Below are 21,239 nucleotides of genomic sequence, written 5' to 3' on the forward strand. Positions count from 1 at the left end.
TCTGTATCTGCCTTTGGAGATCACACTGATATTCATTAATGTTATGTTGGACTTCAATTTTTCATTTTTTTTAATGTAATGAAATCAATTGAGCATGCAATACCAGAGACTGTTCTTGAAAATTCAGTGTCAGCAGTTTGGCAAGCTGCCAAGACAACTGTTACAAGTCTGGAATGACCTTTGACTCGTGGGTCTTTCTCCCTGGTTTATTGCTAGATTTTCAGTGGATTCTGCTTAGTGATCATCAGGAGAAACTATTTCACAGGCTGGAGATGGAAGACTTCGGGACACCTGTGAATTAGATTCTAGGAGAGTGATTTAGAACCTCTTAAAAGCTGCTAAACATGGTGACATTCAGAATAAAGTTGTAGAGTCATCAAGTTAATGGTGAAGATATTCACTGTTACAGGGTCTACAGATTGCGTAGTTCTGGAGACTTTCCTTCTGGAGTTTTAATATCTTGGATATTTTTGGCAGTTTGCTTCTTTCCCTCATTTAGGTTAGCACATTGATGAAGGCTCTTAGAAATACAGCCCCTTTATTTCTAATGTTCATAATGGCTGTGTCTTCCTAAGTTGAAAGACTGCATAGAACTAAGAACTTCAGCTGTTTTTTTGGCACAGAGGTGCTGTAGATCAGTTTCTGTTTCCAGTTTTGGTTTTCTCTTGGCCATATTTGATCAGCACATTGTTACAAAGAATTAAACAATTCAACAAATTGGTGTCATAACATTGATTCTGGTATGAACTTTACTTCAAAACAAAGACACCTCACACTTCAAAAACCCCCACCCTCAAAAGCCTGATGAAATCCCTGGCACAACTGGAAATACGGCATATAAATTAAATAGCATCATCTCTAGGTACAATGATAATTAAAGGACTCCTTAGGGGAAATAGTGTAAACAGTTGTAAAATTTATACTGTAAATAGCAAACCTCAGTATTTTATATAGGTTGGATCAACAGTACTGATAATTAGCTAGTTGCTCATTTCTCTGTAGACATCTATATGTCTGGAGGAATCTCTAAGGCAAGATTCTATGTTTTAGAATGTGAAAACAGATACATCTCAATTTTTTATTTTTTATTGTTTAATTACACCTTGTGGAATAGGCTGGAGAATTCCTTACTTTCAGGGGAAGCTGGAAAAAAACAGGCAGGAGTGCAAATATTAAAACATGGGCTGAGCTGCTTTTTTCTCCTCTAAGTGTTATCTTTCAGACACCAAACAAAAATTGTTAAGAGGTTCTTCATTTTGCAAAGAAAAACCCTGCTTTCTAAAATACCTTCAAATAACTGCATAAATAGTATTTCTGCACCTTAGTGGTTAGGTGTGTCAGGAGGTCTTGAGAAGTCTTATCATAGTAATTCTCAATAAATAATATTGTTTCAGGGTCTGGATGTTTTGGAAATCATGAGAAATATTCATGTTTTTGTATCCCGCTACCTCTACAATTTGAATAATCAGGTAAGGTATATCCCACACTTTTCCTGGCATTTGGCTCCAATTTGAAGGGATTGCGAAATGCAGAGTGTAGTATGTGTAAAGAAAGCCCAGGCTGAACATGCATAGTGAGAGGCTATAAAATAGTATTGGTGCTCTAGAAAAACATCTTGGGGGATGCTATGGCTTGGTTTTGGAGAATGTTGTGTAGCATATTTTAGAAATGTTTTGGCAGTAGGATCACTGCATCTCAACTTTCCAGGGAAGCCAGAATACAGCAAGGATAATTGGATTCTCTATAAGAACATACTAAGTATGTTGTGATTTTTGAGCTTGAAAAATGTGTATCTGAAAATGGGTTATTGGAGAGATGAAGCAGTGAATGACATGGTGAACATGGACAGGGAACAAACCTTTAGGGTTTCTCACAATGTGAGAATGAGGTGCCCATTACAAAAAATGAGCAGCTTCCTGAAAGAAAACAAGTACTTTTTTCTCATAACTTATAATTCAGTAGTGGAACTCATTGCTGTGGTATATGTGGGGTCAAAAGTGCAAACAGGTGCCAAAAGAATTAAGACTACTTAATGTAGGATATAATCTCAAATATGGGAGTCTTTAGTGCAACATCTGCCTTAGAATTGTTGAATCACTGCTATGTAGAAATTGGAAGAATTTACTAGATGAAGTTCATTGTATCCATGCTGGATTTTCTTGGTTCTTTCCCAAATCACCAGTTATCAGCTGCTCTCAGGATATGGGCTATTTAGATCAAAAATTAATCACAGAACCAGTTTTGAGTACTTAACTTTATTTTCCCTCCCTGCCTCCCAGATCTTCATTGAAAGAACAAGTAATAACAAACACTTAAACACCATCAATATCCGACACATCGCTAACTCAATTCGAACTCATGGAACGGGAATCATGAACACAACAGTGAGTATCTTTTGCATGGCTGCTGTTGGGTTATTTGTTTGTGATTGTGCACAAAAACCTGCTCCTTGCATCTCCTAATAGTTTATTTTGTTATGTAGTTTTAATAATGCAGTAATAATGTTCTGCATGAATTAATAAAACAAATGAGTTCTTGGATGTGGCACAAATCAATATCACAATGTTTTGAGAGTGTTATCACTTCCAGTTACCTAAATGTTAAGGAAGCAATCTAAAACCACATCAAAGGAGAAATAGATGTTCTGGTTGGACTGTTCTGGACAGTATGGCCTGATTTTCTCCTTATTGACACTTAATAGAGAGATACTTTTGCTGCAGTTAAAGCAAATCTTGAAAAAATGCAATGTTGATTTTTTAAGTTCTTCTTGTAATTGTTATGCTTAAGGAATACCAGCTTTTCAATTTGCAAAATAAAGCTACAGACCTCTGATCACTAGTTGGAAAAAAGAGTTCCTATTACAAAGCTTTTAATGATGTCTGAGGTGTAGGTGGCCATTTTAACCAGCCAGAGGTATTTGCCTCTTTGCAAGGTAAATGCAAAGAGGTGCATTGTGTCTGCTACAGCAGGGATTTATCATTGGGATTCTCAAGTTTGGATACAGTGACAAAGATGTTTTCAGGTCAGCGCTTTCCAGTCTGCTGCTTAAGTTCTACCTTGTTGCTGTTTCCTTTTTTCTATTCTTCTGGCTCTATGAAATAAAGGGAAAAAAAAAAAGAAAATGAATTTGTTAAAATACTGAACCCACTCAAGTCATTATTTCAGAAGTGGAAATTACTAAAAGTTTTGATTATTTCTTTCACTTTTCTTCTGAGAGTGGGACAGTGGGGACTGTCTCAAAAAGTGCTGCTACACACATTATTTTTTGGTGATGTAGATTTACTCACTTGTGATGGTGAGTTAAATTGTTTTGGCGGACATGAGAAGTATTGAGATAAGAAAGTACTTTAGATAACTTTTTGAGGAAGTAAAAAAGTTGTGTCAGGAGGTTATGCAGATTCTACAGACTGAGGAAGTTGATCGTGTCTGCCTGTTTCCACTTGATCTTTGTATTGTTTCAAAAGGACAGTTACAGGATATTCCAGATAAACTAATGGCTGTGTAAGGCAGGGGATCAGCTGAAATACTGACCTTGTTCCTTGGTCCTTTACTGGAAGAGAGTAGGCCATCCAGGAGAATGTTTATTCATTTTTCCTTATTCTTTTAAAACAGTGAAATTAAAGTAAGTTGAGAACTTGCATTAGAAGTTACTCAGGCATGTGGTGGAAACAGGATGTTAGATGTCTTTATTATACTTGGTTAACTTTCTTAACTTTTTTTTTCTTTTTGCCTTCTAGGTAAATTTCACTTACCAGTTCTTGAGGAAAAAGTTTTACATTTTTAGCCAGTTCATGTATGATGAACATATCAAATCCAGACTTATCAAAGACATCAGATTCTTCAGGGAAGTCAAGGATCAAAATGATCACAAGGTATAGTAGTTTTTGAAGGCTCAAGAGTAATTTTCTAAAATAAGTGCTACTGTCATGTGACCAAACCATAACCCTGCTATTATTCAAGTGTGTATCCCCAGACAAAGGGACAGCTTTTCTCCTGGCAAAATGCAGTGTTACCAATGTCTTTATTCAGGATGGCTTTGTTTCATTCTGTCTGCTATGTAAATCTGGAGTTGGCTAAAATCATTTTCTTAGTGACATAAGGATGATTTGATGGAGTTGTAGTCTGTTGGAGGTTCTAAACTTCTTGTTCAACTCATGCATAACAGTTTTCAGTTTTGAATAATAAGCTTACTTGAATGGAATCCAAAATTTTGATCATGCAGCACTCATTCCAGTATGTCAGGATTTGGGAATGAGGGTCTGGTTTTCCATCCTAGAAAACTGTCTTAAAAATGAGAGAGACAATGTATTTAGTAAAATAGACTGCTAGCTTCTTTGCATGTCCAGTGCTTGTTTGTTTTAGGAATGCTTTCTTTTTCAGAGTAAAGCTATTTAACTTCTCAACTTGCAGAAGTGACTTAGTAAAATGACTGTTGGGAACTAATACAGACAAGCAGGTCTATAATTTATAAAAAAACAAAGCTGTAAATGTGATGTAGAACTACATTTCAAATAGAATTTTATTGATGTGGTGAAAAGCTTTTTTTCTAAGGGTAGGTAATTATTACAAATAATTTTAAATTTTTTTTCCAGTATCCCTTTGAAAGAGCAGATAAATTCAACCGTGGCATCAGAAAACTTGGAATAACTCCAGATGGCCAGAGCTATCTTGACCAGTTCAGACAACTCATAAGTCAAATTGGTATGAAATGCTGTCTAACATGTTATAAATGTTATTAAATGGAAGAGGTCTTCATCACCTAGTAACTGACCTTTTAGCTGAGGCTAAAGCTAGATTTATTTCCACTCAGATGGAAAGTAGTTCACTTGTATCCCATGCTAAGAACATGCTCTCACCTAATTACACAGAAATAGCCTTTACATGTCTTAATCTAAAATACAGTTATAGCTTGCATAGATTCCTGTTCCCTTTTCAGTTCTTTTCTTTGTTATGGAGCTGACTTTTACCCATGTTGAGTGTATTTCCTAGTAAAAACCTACTAGTGCTTAGTTCGTGTATTTCAAAAATGGGCCATATATCCAGCTGAAGTATCCTTGAGTGATGCACGATGTGAGAATGATATTTTCAGCCACTGATGCTGTAAATGTGCAGAACTGATCTGAACTTACAAGTGTTTAATGTGCCCAGAGGAAAGAGTTTGTACCGAAGTGGACGAAACCTTGCTTGATGATGCATTTTTGTTTTATTTCTTTACATAGACTTTTGATAGCAGGGTTCAATTTAACTTCTATAACTTAGCTTTCAGAGCCAAGTTCTGTGCCAGAACTACATGGCAACTTTAATTTACATTTCAGAGCCTATAGGAGCTACGCAGAGTGTGTGTGTGTTTAAGTAATTATAAATTGCTTCTTTGTTTTTTCTTGTTTTTAAAGGCAACGCTTTGGGTTATGTACGAATGATAAGATCTGGTGGACTTCACTGCTGCAGTAGTGCCATTAGGTAGTTCTACAAATAGTTCATTTTTCTCTTAGCTCCTTCTCTTCCCCTTGCTCTCCATTCTTGCTGATTTTCCCTAATCCCTTACCTATTCCCCATCAATTTTGAAAAGCTCCATTTATATGCTTTCATTTAAGACAGTGCTGGGATTCAGCACTGTACAGTCATGGACATAAATCACTAAAAATAAAACAATTTCTATGCAAAAACATGGCAAAAGAGTTAATAGAAGATACACATTAGTAAGATATTAGTCCATAAGCCAGCAATTTGTGATGTTAAATAATTTCAAGGATGCATTAAGGAAAAATAATACAAACCTTGAGGAACTTGGAAAACACGTTCCTTTCATACCTTTTTCTGTACAGATTTTGTCTGTGTTTATGAAAGGTCATTAAAACATAGTAACTTTTACATAATAAGGAATAGTTGGTTTTCTTAGTTGGCAAATAGTAGCAAACATAAGAGTTACAAAGGGTATCCAGTGCTAGAGGGAGGAGATGATAGCCCAGTAAAAACAGAAGTACAACTGATGATGTGTCTGTGTTTAGAAATGAGGTTAATAATGCTTGGATGAGAATGTGTGACAGGTATGAATGACATAACTTGAACTAGGTAGTTCAAGCCCAGAAGGTTAAATTAAGTGAATTATAAATTAGGGTAGATACTTCAATGAACACAGACAGTTGAACATAATCCTAACAAACAGTAAATTTTCAGGTTTGTTCCTGATCTGGAAGATATTGTTAACTTTGAAGAGCTGGTGAAAGAAGAAGGACTCTCAGAAGAAACAAAAAAAGCAGCAAGGTACACTAACATCATTTGAGGTCTAGGGCAGGGGTGGGATGAGAAAATTGTCATTTTATGTTTCTAAATGCAGCTATTAGTTATTTGTGTGTGTATGTGTTAAAAGTTCTGCTGCCTTTATGCAAAAATATTTGTTTCAAAGCAGAGCAAATAGAAGCAGCTGTTTTGAAAATGTGAAGTAGCATTGATAGTAATAGACCTGATTTCGTGAAGAAATCCTTGTTCAAAAGCTAACAAGCTTTCCTCACTGTGTGCCTTTTAAAATTTTCAGGGTCTTAGATAAAAAAGATGCAAGTGTTCTATTCACAGGCCTTTTTTTGAGACAATGAAATCAAAAACCACTGTTCAAATGGGCTGTAGAGGGAGGGTACTCTACCAAATCCTGGATTGTGGACGTTGGCAAAGGGCAAAGAGAGCATTGTTTTCCAAGAGGTGGGTAAGCAAAGGGATTTTCAGCAGAACTAGGTAACTCATTGCTCATCCCTTGCAGGCAGCTGGACTCTGTGCTGAGTGACCTGACCCGAAACTTTGCAGAGGGAACAGAGTACTTCAAAATGCTGGTGGATGTGTTTGCCCCCGAGTTCCGCAGCACGAAGAACATGCACTTGCGGAACTTCTACATCATTGTTCCTCCCCTGGTGAGTGTCTGAATTGCACCGGGGCTTGCTTCAAAAAGGTCTTGTCAGATCAGGGCTGTGTTTAAATGTTTTGTATTAGACTGTAGTAGCATGTATGACAATGCTTTGTGACATTTGTGAGTTTCTTTGTGATTCCAAGACAGCCTTTCATTCTTTCAGACCCTCAATTTTGTGGAGCATTCAATCAGTTGCAAGGAGAAGTTGAATAAGAAGAACAAAAGTGGAGCAGCTTTCACTGATGATGGGTTTGCCATGGGTAAGTTTTAGCATTCTCACTAACCTTTGGGTAAGCCAACATAATGGATATTTGCGAGAAAGGTTTTGTTTATACTTTGTTCCCATAATTAAAAATTCCATAATTTATTTGGATTTGTCTTTGCTTCAGCACAAGGGATTTGAGGGTTATGGTTGTGTTCAGAATTTTCTAAACATGGAATAGGTGTGTATGGGAGCAGACAGTTTTAACACATTGGTGCTTCCAATTTCTTTCCAAGCTTGTGGTTCTCATCCAGATGAGAAGGAATGCAAGTATTTGGAGAAGTGATGTTTTTAAAAAATTTAAGCTTGTTCTTTATTGTGATTTTTCCTGATAGATTAATTGTAAGTTAATAGCAATTTAAATTATTTTTGCATGGAATTATTAACTTAGGTTCATCCACTGAAGACATTCACAAAATGTTTTGCTAATTGCATGTTGACTTCAGTACATGGTTTGTTAATGACTAGGTGTGGCTTACATTCTGAAGCTTTTGGATCAGTACCAGGAGTTTGATTCTCTGCACTGGTTCCAGTCTGTTAGAGAGAAGTATGTGAAGGAAATAAGAGCAGTAGCTAAGCAACAGAACGTACAGTCCACTAATCAAGATGAAAAGCTACTACAGACTATGAACCTTACCCACAAGCGACTGGAAGTTTGTTTACAGGTACAGCACGGGCCTGGTTATGTGTTCTGGTAACAGTTTCTGTTCTGTATTGAGTTCAGCACTTAATCATTACAAATCATGTAACTGTTCTAATGGAGCACATTGAGAGCAAAATCCTGAACACTGACTACAGAAACAGTGCAAAAAGAGCATAAAGACTTGGTGTATGACCTGAAGGGAATACCATTGGTTTTTGTGATATTTGAAGACCTGTTTCATTGGAATTCTTTGTCCCATGGAATTTGAAAGCTAATGCAGCTAAACCATAAATTGTTTAATAGGAGAGAATATCTTTTGGTTAAACTTCTTATAAGGATTGCACATAACGCTGTGAACATTCAGAGCTGCCTGTGTGTTAATTCTGAGCTGCATGATGCATAATGAATGATGCATTAGCTATCAAATAGAGGAAAGGTGCATTTGAATTTTGGAGCACAGCAGCTCAGGTTTCATCTATGGTGTGGTGCTTTCTCTCTCTTGTTTGGAGAAGCCTATGGGACAAATCTGTCAATGGCTATTTTTGCAGCCCATGATTACATTCTGTAATGTCTTGTTGGAATAGATAAGGCCCTGTATGCCCTCATGGTTCCCAGGAGTGTGCACTGTTTCGTCCTCTGTTAAAAAAACACATCACTGAGCCTTGTTCATGCACTGATCAGGCTTGTGGTTGTTTAAACTATTGGCTGCATGAGTTTCCATGGGCAAGTTGCTCTGTTCTCACCACTGCTACAAACCTCGTTTGAAATCTAGGAGCCTAAGATGCTCATGAAAAATCCCATTGATATTTGTCTACATATTTGTGATACACTGATGCTCCTCTTTATCTTTTCCCTTAGGAATTTGAACTCCTATATTTCTCACTAAGTAGTGCAAGAATTTTTTTCAGAGCAGATAAAACTGCAGCAGAAGAAAGCCAGGAAAAGAAAGAAAAAGAAGGTGAGTGAATCCTATATGTAGATCATTTTGGCTAATGAGATTGTGTTTCTTAATAGAGGTGGTTTTTTTTATTGCTGCTTTCTTGCTCATAGGTTGATGAGAGAGGTTTTTGTGGTCATGGGTGATTTAGACTCAGCAAGAACAGCTCAAGAAGTCCTTCTTTGGAATAGGTGAATTCCAGGCTGGGCTTCTGGGGTGTGGGAAAAAAAAAGCAACACCACAGAAGACCCAGCTGACAAAAAAATGGGCTGTAAAGCCTGGTACAGGGAGAATTGCATACTTGCAGTAATATTAAATTCAGTAACTTCATCATCCTTACCTCTTCAGTTACCAGTGTTGACAGTGACAGCCTTAGGTGGTGTTAAATAAAGTGGTTTTCACCTTTTGTACTACCTGGCTTTCAACTTACATAGCAGGTGATGCAGTTACTATAGATATTTAGATGTTTGATATGCTTGTTCTCCCATTGAATTCTATATTCAAAGGATAAGATCTTAATTTGTGGTGTGGTCTCTTGACTAGGTAACACTGGTATTTTGCATTTCTGTTCCTGGTTGTATATTCTCCCTCATGAATTCTGAAAGATTCTCTTGGGAAAATTCTTTCCAAAGAAATGAGAATGCTCCTAAGGATTAAGATACAGAAATGCAGTTCGGTCACAAGTTACTTAGAAACTCAAGGAACAGCAGTATATTAAAACCTGAATTGGTAAATAATTCTCCACTGTACTTCTGACAAAGGCACAAGTGACCTGTGAGATTATAGTCAGTGGAGAAAAAGATTAGTTTTCTTCTGCACTAGAAAAACAGTTTGTAAAGAAAAATTCTTTTAGCATTAATTTATATTTGATCATATTCAGTGAAGTTGCTCAGATAAATACTCAGTGCAAGAAAAAAAAAATAAACAAATTCAAAGAACTCCAAGAATTGTGGGAAGAATAGACATGTTGCTCTGGAGTTTGTAGGAGACCATTCTGGAGAACATCAGTTAATTATATTTTAAGTTAAATATTCTCTGTTGTGGTATCGGTTCAGTTCCCCAGGCAATGTATTTTGCAGGGAGAAAAGCTGGAAATGCATACCAGGGTGGAAAGTTTTGAACATGGTAATAATATCTATGCCCTCTACCATGATCTTTGGACTTGGACTCTGAAAAATATGTGAACACTGTATATGTAATTTTTAGACAAGTACTGCTGATTGAAGATCCTTTCACCCCAGATATGGATTTCTTCAAAGGTCTTGTGCTGCAAGATCAGGTTGCATATACTGACCGTGAAATACTGCATGAGGTGTTCCTGTGGACATCAGCATCATATATATATATATATATATGCTAGAATTTGAGGGGTTTTGTTTCAAATAGAGTGTTAAACATGATCCATGCCTTTTTTTTTGTCTTTGTAGAAGAATCTGGTAAAGCAAGCAATGGAGATCTTTCCAACACTACACCTGCAGAGCCTGTTGTGAAATGACATGGCTGGTATGGGTGATGATTATTTACTCAAATAACTCATGTCCTTGTCTTCATCAGTAATACTCTGTAGGGGTTAAAGCTCTAGATTTGACTTACTTGCTCTGTTAAATCCAAGAGAAGCATACTAGCATCCACTGGGGCTAGGTCTGTGTTGTCTGTATTTCCTGTAGAAACTCCTATTTTTCAGGAGTTTGCATTATTTACAGCACTTTCTTTAGATTGAAAATAATTTAATAAAATGTTGCCCTTGGAGGTATTTTAAAGTACAGATGTGCAGATAAAAAAAATCCTTATTAATTTCTAGATGCATTCTCGCATCTCTATCATAGCATTTTAAAAAAACCCAAACTCATAGGCTGTTGGTCCAAGGTTTGAACTGGCATCTCTTCAACCAGAAAAAATACCTGAATCCAGATATTGGGTGTATCTATTGTCCAAAAAATAATTGAGACATGTCATTGTGCAGTCCTGTTGCATTTAATGCAGTCACAGATTACACTGTGGGTGTAACTGTATGTTGTGAATATATGTTAGATCTGTAACACAAAATGGAAGTGCTTATTACTGTTTTATTCCAAGCCCCCTTGTTATTACTATAGACAGTATTTGTACTGTGGGAACTTAGGATCTCTTCAAACATTTATTTCCCCCTGTTTTTGCCCCCTTATCAAAGAATGGGAAAACAAGAAAAGTGAATGTTAACAAATTCTCATTTCATACCGAAGGTCTGATTTGCATCCACAGAAGTAAGGAAATCCAGAGCCAAGACAGAACCACAATCAGCTCTTTCTTTCATGACCAGACACTGTGATGAGTGTCTGTAACTATTAAGTGATCTTACAGTTCATGGACATGTTGCGCCTAATTGCAAGTTTCTGCCTCAATTCTGTATTTCGTAGCCTTTGTAGGTCTGTTGTACTGTGTGTTGTTCATATAGTCTTACATGCCTGATTATTAACAATAATTGCACTGCAGGCTCAGAAGCTGCTGAACACTGTGAGAACTCTTATTTTAACATCTGTCCATGCCTGCAAGTAGAGGTTCTAGATTGTGCAAGAATTACTTGGATTCCTAACTTAAGTAGCTAGAGTTAACTTAAAAGAAAACACCACCTTCATTAAAGTATACAGGTGTGTTTTAATCTCCCAGAACATTAACACCCTTCTAGTTCTTACCAACCAGAATATACTACTCCAGTCAGTCCAGCTGAGGGAACTACCCTTGGTGGGGGATTTTTTGGCACTCTTAAACTGTATTTTTAGACCAAACTTTCTTTAATGTTTTTTTTAATGGTTCACATTGTTCCACCCACTCTTGGGTCATTGGTTCAAACAATTCCTGACGTACTTCTCATTCGCCCTTTCCTGCCAGTTACTTCAACATTCAGACAGCAAGGATGAATGTTTTGTCGCAACTGGAAAGACCAGACTGATACGAACGTTCCATTTGTTGGTTCTGAGAACATGACACACAAGCTTCATGGACTGTTAAAATCAGCTGGGCTCATTAAAGTTTTTATTTTTTGTTCATTATAACTGCCCTAAAGAATGCTGCATTACTTGATTTATATTTTTGCTTTTTTACTTTGATACAGGGTTTTTTTTTAATTTGTGTACACTTTTTTGACCAAACTGCGCCCACACTGAATGCTCAGTAGCATTGCTGAGATCAGCATTCTTGCTGCTGCTTCCCATCCTGCTGCAGTTGCTGTGCACATGCTTCCACATCCCCATCTCTGCTAAAGTCACCCAAGTGGAATGGAATGTGGAGTGGAATGGAGTGGAATTTGTGGAGTGGAATGGCTAAGTGCTGCATTTCCTTCTTCCACAGCAATGGCAGAATCACCCACACATGATGTTCCTTTCCCCAGGATGGCCTTGCTAGGGAGCTGTGTGCAGTCAATACACAGCTCACACTCTAGCCTGCACTTGTATTTTCCCTTCTCCATTTTCTTTTTCTTTTGGAAAGACATTATTTTGCTAAGGTAAGACTTTGCAGTTGAACGTAACGTGAACTGAGCATTGCCTTCATGTACAGTAGTCAACAAATTCATGTGGAAATTCTAGAGGATGGAAATTCTAGAGGAAAGACATAGCCTATTTTTATAGATGCCTGTTTAATCTGGGAGAACTGAATGTATACTCTACGTGGCAAAAATATATACATACACAAACATGTACAGTGATAATAGAGGTATTCTTGCTAATACAGGACTGTAGTTTGTATTTCCTTCTTTCTCTTTGGCATGTAGCAGCATAGACATGCAGAAAGATTTTACTCATCTGAAATCCATGGTGGGTCCTGGGTTTGGATGTCAGTGACTGAGTTGCATTAAGTCTTTTTTCTCCCCACAAGGATATAGAAGGGGGGCAAAATTCATGCTGTGGTGCTACTACTCTTTCTGTTGCTTTTGGCCTCCTGTCGCAGTTACAGGAACCAAATGGACCCTAACTGGTTGGAGAGGAGACAATGGAGCTAAAACAAAAAAATCCCCTAAACTAAACCAAACGCCCAGGGGTGATAGAAGTGATGATGAATTTTCTGCAGGGACATAAAACATGTCTAGGGTTTTTTTCCTTCGGGGCAGGGTTGGAACAGGCTAAAGGCCAGGCTCTCACCCTCAGCAGGCAGCTGTCACCACTGCCCTCAGGTGTTCAGCCTTGTGCCAAGGCTGCTGGAAGTGCAGCAGCTGCTCTCTAAGCGGTTGTGGACACCCAGCTCTCTGTCAGCCCTGCCACCAAGGGTTTGCATGGCCCCAGCAGCTGCAAACTCCTGGTGCTGAAGGGCACACTCTGCAGGTCCTAATGCAGCCTCAAACCAGAAAAACATTTGAGTTGCATCAGATGTCCATCAACAGCTGTTTTCAGCTTCTCAGGTACAAAGGACCAAATGTAATACTTAATGTTTCGTAACTCATTGTACAAAAGGGTATTTTGTTACTCCAGTCTCTTTGGTTTGTGAGTAGAGAACATTATGTATATAAAACTGTGTTAATAAATGCAGTTTTGAGAACCTCATTCCCAGTGTTTTCAGTAACACCAGTTCAGTAGGTGTTAATTTTTTTAATAAGACATCTTCAGCTTTTATTTACAATTAAGTTTTTGTGTCAGTTACTAACAGTTTTCTTCTTTAAATTCTTTTAAACATTCAATAACCAGTTAGACTTATTCCACATCAAACACTTCCAATCTGCGATCTTTCAGATACTGTTGCACAGATTCTGCTTATGGAAAATGTAGTTTCTTGGTGACTGAGAAGAGTTAAATTAAGTTTGAGGAATTTCAGGAATTAATCAAATTTTATTTGATTAATATAAACTATAATACAGATTATACCCCTCCCCCACTAACAGCTCTTTATTTTGTCTATTTTGTTTGTTCTTGCAAAGTGATGTTGCTGATGTTTTCAGGATGGAAAAAATGTAAACTTGTTAGCCAAATCTCTCTAGTGTCTAATCTCAGGAATGTACTATGAGACTTGTCAATACCTTGTAGACTTGTAATCTAACGTTTTATTGCTCTGTTTCTTAAAACCAAAGGTTGCTGACAGACTCAGCTGTTGCATGTCACGTAAGAATTCTTACTTCTTCACACAGTAAGAAGTGGCAAGAAACCTAACCATAGGAAAAACTGCACACAGCTAACATGCCACAATTGTTGCCTGCTTCTGAGGTTTGCATGTCAGTGGTATACAGAATAATAAATCAAGGAGGTACAATTTGTCTATTAATTACAGAATGTGAGAGTACAGTCCCCTGGAAGGTAAGAGTAGGCACTTAAATTTGTTTTGTAAGCTTTTTCTAGATGCAATATAAAAATAGATTATATTAATAGGAAAAATTTAGTGTTTAACAAATTGTTTTGTAAATAGGCTAACACAAAAGGTAAATCTTGTTACACATAAACTAGACTAAAAATAACTTCATCTGAAATAAAGTAGATAGTGCATTTTTAACTTTCAATCAGATACACATAATCATGCAAACTATGAAAATTGACTCTGGTAGGAAATTTGAGGCCTGATATTTGTCAGAGGAGCTGGCAGCTCACACGAATTTCAGTGGAATTAGAGGCTGCTGGCCCTGTAAATGTGCCCTTGGTTGCTGACAGCTGTGCTCTCCTGCCCAGCTGCAGCACTGGCCTCCTGCTCAGGACTGTCAGCTCCCCAGACACAGTTCCACTCTACACATTCACAAATGCTAAATGCCTTGAGTCCTGCTGTGCTTCCACTGTAAATCCAGAGGGACTCCACTGCAGAGCCACCACTGCTCTCCAGCAAGAAAGGGCAGCTGGCCTCAGGTGTGTGCAGGTGACTGAAAACCAGAGATTCTTGCAAAAAGACTCCCTGCTTTTCTGCTCCCACACAGGCTGCAGGAAGTGACAGGAGCTGCTTATGCTTCTGATTCCTCCCCTCCTTCATGCATGGTTCCATCCTCTTCTGACAAGTCATTCAGAAGCATGAACTTCCCATCATTTGTTAATGGCACAGACTTCATTAGCTGAGCTAATGCTTCTGGATCCTGAAGAAAAAGAAGAGAGGTCAGCAAGCTGCAGCAGCCTTTGAGGAACACACATTTCCCAGTACTTTCTGCTAAGCTTTTGCAACTTTGGCTTTTTTTAACAAGCTTTAGAATAAAGATTTGAAATATAAGTTATACCTTTTTGGGTAAGTAAAGACTCAAGTACAGCTTGAGTATTTAAGAAAAAAAAAGGTAATTCATTTTGAGCCTTTATTTTGCTTTAGTTACTGAAAAGCAAGGAGAAAAGTACCTGTCTCAAGAATTTATTATACATGTGCTTAGTGGTTGTGACTAAAAGCTCATTCCCCAACTGGTTCTGAAGCCTTAGCAGCAAAAATATAGAGCAAATAATAACATCACATCTATACAGATAAAATACATCTACAAGGGACAGGGTAATTCTGCCATTCATTTTAATTGGAAAAACACTGATTTTCATGCCTAGGTGAGGAAAGAATTTAAGTTTCTAAAAGTGAAACAGCAGTGTGTGTGATTTACACATCATCCCAAAGAGTGTGTTTGGTTTTCTGAAAACTTTGGTCACAGCTTTCTTTCAGACATGAACATATGGATTTGTGTCATTTTGAATTTGGATTGGGGTGGCACATTTTCTCTGAAATCACATTACTGAGAAATCAAACAGTTTATGTTTGCTGTGTTAAATAATGCCTGCAAAACTGTCCTTAGGAGGAGTAGCAGTTCATTTTTCTTATGCACACCAGAGGTACCTGGACAGTGCAGGTGAAAACCAGAACATGATGTATCATACAGATGTGGGGAATGAAACAAACTTACCCTCTGTGCCTCAATTATTTCTTTTCCCAAGCTAATGGCATAGCAAATCTACAAAGAAGAAATACATGTAAAGTTCCATTCAGTTCTGGTTTGATTTTTTGTTCCTTGATTAAGAACACAGCACACAACTGTCAGTGCAGACTTAGTCTTAAAACCAGGCCTAAAAGCAGAGGTGGAATACCAATTTGCTATGCTAACTACTGGTAAAGAAAATATCTTGGGTTCAAGCTTCAAAGCTCACAGGGGCTGGTAGATCTTTGTCAGTTTCAGTCACCAGACTTTATTTCCACACTTGGGGGAGTGCATGTAAGTGTTTGTAGGGACAAAAGTTCTCAATCCCAGTCCTTATTTCTGTTACAGCAGGCAGCAAACAGTCAATGGTGTAAGCACATACACCATTGTCTGTGAAAGCTTCACAGCTGTACGTGTCTCAACATAGCTGACATTCCTTTTGTTAGTGCTGCTGCTGGACAGCACTTTCCCATCTCTCTTAATGCTGGGATTAGCAATCCCATCCTTTCCTCCTTATACATGCTGCTTCATTATCTGTTCATTTGGTCCCTTTTAGACATAAACCAGTAAAAGCTTGCACATTAACGCATATTTTCTTGACCAGAAATTGAGCTGCTCTTGTTTCTATAGCACTGTTTCCCAGATGTGTAAGTCAAGAAGCCACAGACCTATTTTCTAAATAAAGAATTTTATTAAATGTTACACAAACCTTTTCCCCTTCTGTGTTGCTCTCAAAAACATATGCACTCATGGATTCTTCTCCCAGAGTCTCACTGAGGTGGATCACAAAGCCAATCAGTCTCCTGTTCTCCTGATGGGCAGCAAACTGTGTCACAGTGGTGAGTTCAAACTGGAAAAGTCAAATAAGTTATTTGTTTTATTCAGCTCAAGTTAGCAGGTTAGCTGAGGTTCATGTAACTGAGTAGTCACTGCTGTGATAGAAAAAGTTACTTACGCTTGCTCGTGTAACTTGGGTTTGAGGGTCTATTAACCTGCAATTACATGTAGGGAAAAAAAGAAAACTATTTTAGAGTGATTCCTGGTAATTTCAAGGGCCTTTATAATAGAAAAGCAGTAACTCCAGCAGTTTTACAGATGAGGAAACATATGCACAGAATCAGGTGCTTTAGCTTTGATTGGCAAGGTTCAAATCTAGGCTTTGACTCTCAGCTGCGTGACAGGTACAGGTCAGAGCATCTTTCTGAGTCACTTGGAAAGGATCCTGAGTGCCTGAACTAACATAAATGCAGAGGGACATAAACCCCACCTAAAGGGAATGTCTGACATCAGCATATTCTACAGTGACACTACTGTCAAAGGACATTGTTAGGAAAGATTTTTGCATTAAAACAATCATCGTTTTGCATCCTTTTTTTTGTATCTTTGCAGAGTCTTACAGCCCCACTATAAGATTGTCCCTTAGATTTTGATAGGACATTTTTACAGCTTGGTCTGGAGGATCATTTCTAGGTACCACAGAATAAGAAAAGAGGCATTTCTTTCTAGATAAAGTGACTCTTGGGATCTTGCTTCCTGAAAGGTTGTGCGTCTTAGAAAAACCAACAATATATAATAAATCACAAACTGTATGAAGAGAACAGAACATTGACAAGTTAAAGCTTTTACAATACCTCAGGTTCTTGCTGGTGACCATGAGGTGGGATTCAGTCATGCGGAAGATGTTGTGAATGGCCCGAGCAGCCAGCACTTGTCTCATGGCTTCATAAATCACCTCGCACGTCTCATCAGACTGAACAGCCATGGACCCTAAAAACCGAACCACGAACATCTGCTGCAGCAGGGAATCTGCAAGAGAAAAGCCATGACTTCACTATGCTAGTTCAATTTTCCAGTAGCTCAAAGTATCAATGGAATTATTTTATTCACTTTAGAAATTCAACAGTAAGCCTGTGGTTGGTGGCCATCATGAGTGGTGGCTTTCTGCCATGAGTCACACAGTGCCCCGACCCAGTTTCAAACTGTGTGAACAGGCAGCAGTGTGGAGATGGGGAAGAAAGTTACTGCAGTTGCCTGGAAGTTTTAAAAGTGTGACTGGTACTTTATGCTTCATTTGATCAGCTAGTAAAATTCTCTTGCCTATTTTGCTATTGGGTGCGCATAAACTGTGATGAATTTACGACTGGGCATAAGCCTTGGCTTCCATTAAGCCTCGTACATTCTTTCTTCTATGTCCTTCTGACCTTCCATGCACCTGGGCCCAGTGAGGTTTTCACCAAATCCTTCTTTGCTCCTTGACTGTCACTAGAAGATTTAGTGACAACTAAGCAGCCATTATGCAGCAAAGCCATCACTTGATCAGGCTCCCTTTATGGCCAGTGGTGAGCAAGGGAAAGCAGAGTGAATGTTCAGAGCAGTAGGTACTGCTTTGGTTCTGAGAGCACTTTTCTGACACGGCCATGGGTTCCAGGCACAGAGGAGAACAGCCAGGGCCAAGCCCTACACAAGCCAGTACAGGACGGTCACTTTACTATGGATCTGTTACTTCTGCTCCAAGCTTTTCTTAAGAGACACTGGGTAGCTAAAATCATGACTGATTCCATCTGGATGAAGAAGCACTGACCTTCTTCCTCATCTTTGCTGCTGTCTTCAGATTCCCCAAATGGGTTTGCACGCCTGTGAAATAAGAATTAAAACTTGAATTACAGATTCTGGTCATCACCACTAACAGATGCTGCAATACTTCATCTCGCCTGAAATCACACTGTTACAGTGATGGATCACTTTCTCTGGCCATACCTGCCACCTCTGTTCTGGTCCAGAAATTCCATAGCAGGCAGTACGATATCAAATTGAATTGGTGTTCCAGGAGCAATGAGTTGTGTGGAATCTTGAAAGCCAGCTGATCCACTGGGAATTATTTTGTCATTTTCCATATTCTTTACAGTCTGGCTGAAGTGCAAATGTAAAAAAAAAATTATGTTTCTATCCATCAGTGACATCCTACCTTTGCTCTGGAAGAGAGATAAGATTATTCAAAAATCCAAAGCAGGACTGAACCACTGTGCAGAAACGTAAGGTATTTTCCTATTTACCTGTTACTGAGGACTCCAATAAAATCCTGTTTTTAAATCTAGCATTATTTAGGACAAAAATAAACATTGGTATATTAAACCTGAATACAGATCAACTCTGAGTGTGGGCTGACTTTCAGCAATAGGTGGCCATGTGTCTCCCTGCCCTGTCCATATTCACAGCTGCATTACCAGCAGAGACCTGGACTTGTGTCTACACTTCTCAGTGACAACCCCAACACCTTCTTAAGACCCCTCAGCCCCAGGATCAATACAAATGCACATGGTCCCTGCTCCACACAAGGCAGAACATTACCTGGAGTGCTGAACTTCGTGTTTTTTTCCCAAGCTGGTAATGGGAGTCACTGCTTGCAGGGCTGTCTGATTTAATTTGATTGCAGCTGCCTATGAAAACAAGACAGAACAGCTCTTTTAGACATGTAGCTTACCTTACCACGTTGAATAATGGGAGAGCAAGTTGAAGGAATGGATTGAAAGATCAAAACAAGCTCCCACCTCTGGATTGTCAGTGAGATAGATCTGTCTGGAGATGTTGTTGATAGCACATATCCACTGGAAGGGAAAATGAAATTGAAGTCTTCAAGCTCACTTCTATGCAAGAATAGTAACATTAAGAAAATATTTTTACCTCCTCGTATTCTTTCTTGCTTTCTGCTTGAAGGGTTATACTCCTAAAATATAAACATAGTGTATAAGTGCTAACAGTGGACACCAGGACTGTTTGACTGCAGTGCTTACAGTAATATACCAAGCTTCATATCTATTAACTACCAAAGGAACAAGAAACATGAATAAACTGCAGCTAAAAGACACCACATGTTCCATTCAGGCACTTGTGGGGGAGGATTGGAAGGAATATGCTTTTAATTTGGAAACATCCTTCTGGAAACCCAGAAAAGCTTACTACTACACCAAGCAAGTTTTACAAGAAAGAGCATCTGAAGAGGTAGGTGTGACTGGCTGTCCTCAAACAAAACCTTTCTCATACACTTTGCCTGTAGGAGTAGTGATCTGAAAGCAGTATCTTCTGTCTTCACAGTCCACAGCCATAACAGAGCAGTTATCCAGGTCCTGAATCAATCCTCCAGCTACTGCTCCCCTTGGCTGACACATCAAGTTTCCACCTTGAGTGAAGAAATAGAGTCTTTCCCAAGTTGTAGTCACCAGACCTGTTTTACTGATGAGAAGATGCAGTGATAAAGACTCATTACTGTTTAGATGTAACAGGTATGAAACTGCAAACACATCCTGATACTAATCAGAACTTCGTGTTCACCCAGGCATTTTTTTAATGGTATCTTTTAAGAAGAAAAAGCAGCACCTGTTCCTAGCAGAAACTAATCCATAATGAAAGCTGAAAAATTAAATTAATTCCAAAGATCCAAGTTAAAAAACGTATCTTCTAGCTAAAGAATAAAAGAGTATTGAGTAACTGACATGAAATACTATAAGCAGTTTCAGCACAAAGAATCATAATACAAAAACATATCTACTGCAGTACTATCTCAGAGTCCATCTCCTGCTTAGCTATAGAGTCCTATTATAGTGTAATCCAGCTTTTGGACTACTAAGAGAAATTATTAGACGTATACTCACAAAGAAAAAAATTACTAGATAAACAGAATAATAAACTGATATTTAATTAATCACAGAAATAGGGTTATTATATGCCACCAATATACCTAACTTCTGTGGAAGTTTATGGAAACTTTTATATGTAAAATCTGCAGAGGTAATTCTACATATGATACACATTCAAAGTTACAAACTTGCATTGTCCATAAAGCTTTTATTTATGTAAAAAAGGTCATTTATGAAAACACATGTTAACTACAAAATATAGCTGCTTTTGAAAACACCATGTCTCCTTTAAGATCTGGGAACAATGTGAACCCAGTCTCATCAGCTTCTAATTTTTAGCCACTTGAATGCAGGAAATTTTTCCTGTAGGTACATTCAATCAGAAGCAAAATCCTGTTTTCAGAAAAACATTTTCAAATGTCTCTAATTTGGTTAAAGCTTCAAAAATACATTTCCAAAGATGACAGAGGTACTCAAAGGATGAAAAGTAGAGCTACAAAACCGATTTAGGACCCTCAAACATCAATACCTGATGAGTCCTTATGACTCTCCCCCAACAAATGTAGCCACTAAACAAATCAACAGATAACAACAATCTTCTTACTTTCTAAGATTAAGGTAGCCAGCCTTCTGGATGAGATTTCGATTGATGGCAGGTGAAACTACATCAGAATCTGGGGTGTAAACAGATTCATTAACTGCAATTAAGTCCTGCTGGGATATTCTCATTTTTTCAGCTTCGGCATCCAGCTCTCCTTGTATACTGGAAAAACCACCAATAACACAAAAAGAAAGCTATCATTAGCCATTTATACCAGGATACAGGTAACATCTGTAAGCCAAAATGAACAAAAATACCACCTGAGATTACCTTGGAGGGTAGTGCAAAGATGAAATTTATTTTTCAAATAGACTTTATAGGAAATACTGTTTTGTGATACTGAAATGAGCATGTGAGAAATGCTGAGACGTGTTGAGAAAAAAGAGTAAAGTTTCTTTTTTGAGAAACAGCTTCTAAAAGTAATGCTTCTATGAATTTACA

General features: G+C 38.1%; 2 protein-coding genes across 2 annotated transcripts in view; one reads left to right on the forward strand and one right to left on the reverse strand.

The window, feature by feature from the left end:
- WASHC4 (WASH complex subunit 4) overlaps positions 1–13,254 on the forward strand; it is a gene marked incomplete at its 5' end in the record, with an annotated part of 34,779 nt that extends 21,525 nt beyond the window's left edge. Inside the window, 12 exons of the mRNA XM_005421900.3 lie at positions 1,395–1,469; positions 2,280–2,384; positions 3,738–3,872; positions 4,593–4,701; positions 5,394–5,460; positions 6,178–6,264; positions 6,755–6,902; positions 7,062–7,158; positions 7,629–7,825; positions 8,662–8,761; positions 10,168–10,243; positions 10,963–13,254. Of these exons, the coding sequence (XP_005421957.2) occupies positions 1,395–1,469; positions 2,280–2,384; positions 3,738–3,872; positions 4,593–4,701; positions 5,394–5,460; positions 6,178–6,264; positions 6,755–6,902; positions 7,062–7,158; positions 7,629–7,825; positions 8,662–8,761; positions 10,168–10,235 (1,188 nt within the window). The remainder of the gene's footprint in view (positions 1–1,394; positions 1,470–2,279; positions 2,385–3,737; positions 3,873–4,592; positions 4,702–5,393; positions 5,461–6,177; positions 6,265–6,754; positions 6,903–7,061; positions 7,159–7,628; positions 7,826–8,661; positions 8,762–10,167; positions 10,244–10,962) is intronic.
- A 467-nt stretch (positions 13,255–13,721) lies between these two features.
- APPL2 (adaptor protein, phosphotyrosine interacting with PH domain and leucine zipper 2) overlaps positions 13,722–21,239 on the reverse strand; it is a 28,988-nt gene continuing 21,470 nt past the window's right edge. Inside the window, exons 9-20 of the mRNA XM_014307384.2 lie at positions 20,802–20,960; positions 19,605–19,793; positions 19,245–19,287; positions 19,112–19,168; positions 18,912–19,000; positions 18,321–18,473; positions 18,145–18,197; positions 17,195–17,369; positions 16,519–16,555; positions 16,273–16,413; positions 15,552–15,599; positions 13,722–14,756 (exon numbers count right to left, since the gene is read on the reverse strand). Coding sequence (XP_014162859.1) covers positions 14,628–14,756; positions 15,552–15,599; positions 16,273–16,413; positions 16,519–16,555; positions 17,195–17,369; positions 18,145–18,197; positions 18,321–18,473; positions 18,912–19,000; positions 19,112–19,168; positions 19,245–19,287; positions 19,605–19,793; positions 20,802–20,960 — 1,273 coding nt within the window. The 3' untranslated portion in view covers positions 13,722–14,627. The remainder of the gene's footprint in view (positions 14,757–15,551; positions 15,600–16,272; positions 16,414–16,518; positions 16,556–17,194; positions 17,370–18,144; positions 18,198–18,320; positions 18,474–18,911; positions 19,001–19,111; positions 19,169–19,244; positions 19,288–19,604; positions 19,794–20,801; positions 20,961–21,239) is intronic.

Source organism: Geospiza fortis, unplaced genomic scaffold, assembly GCF_000277835.1.
Source record: "Geospiza fortis unplaced genomic scaffold, GeoFor_1.0 scaffold173, whole genome shotgun sequence".
NCBI classification, from domain to species: Eukaryota; Metazoa; Chordata; class Aves; order Passeriformes; family Thraupidae; genus Geospiza; species Geospiza fortis.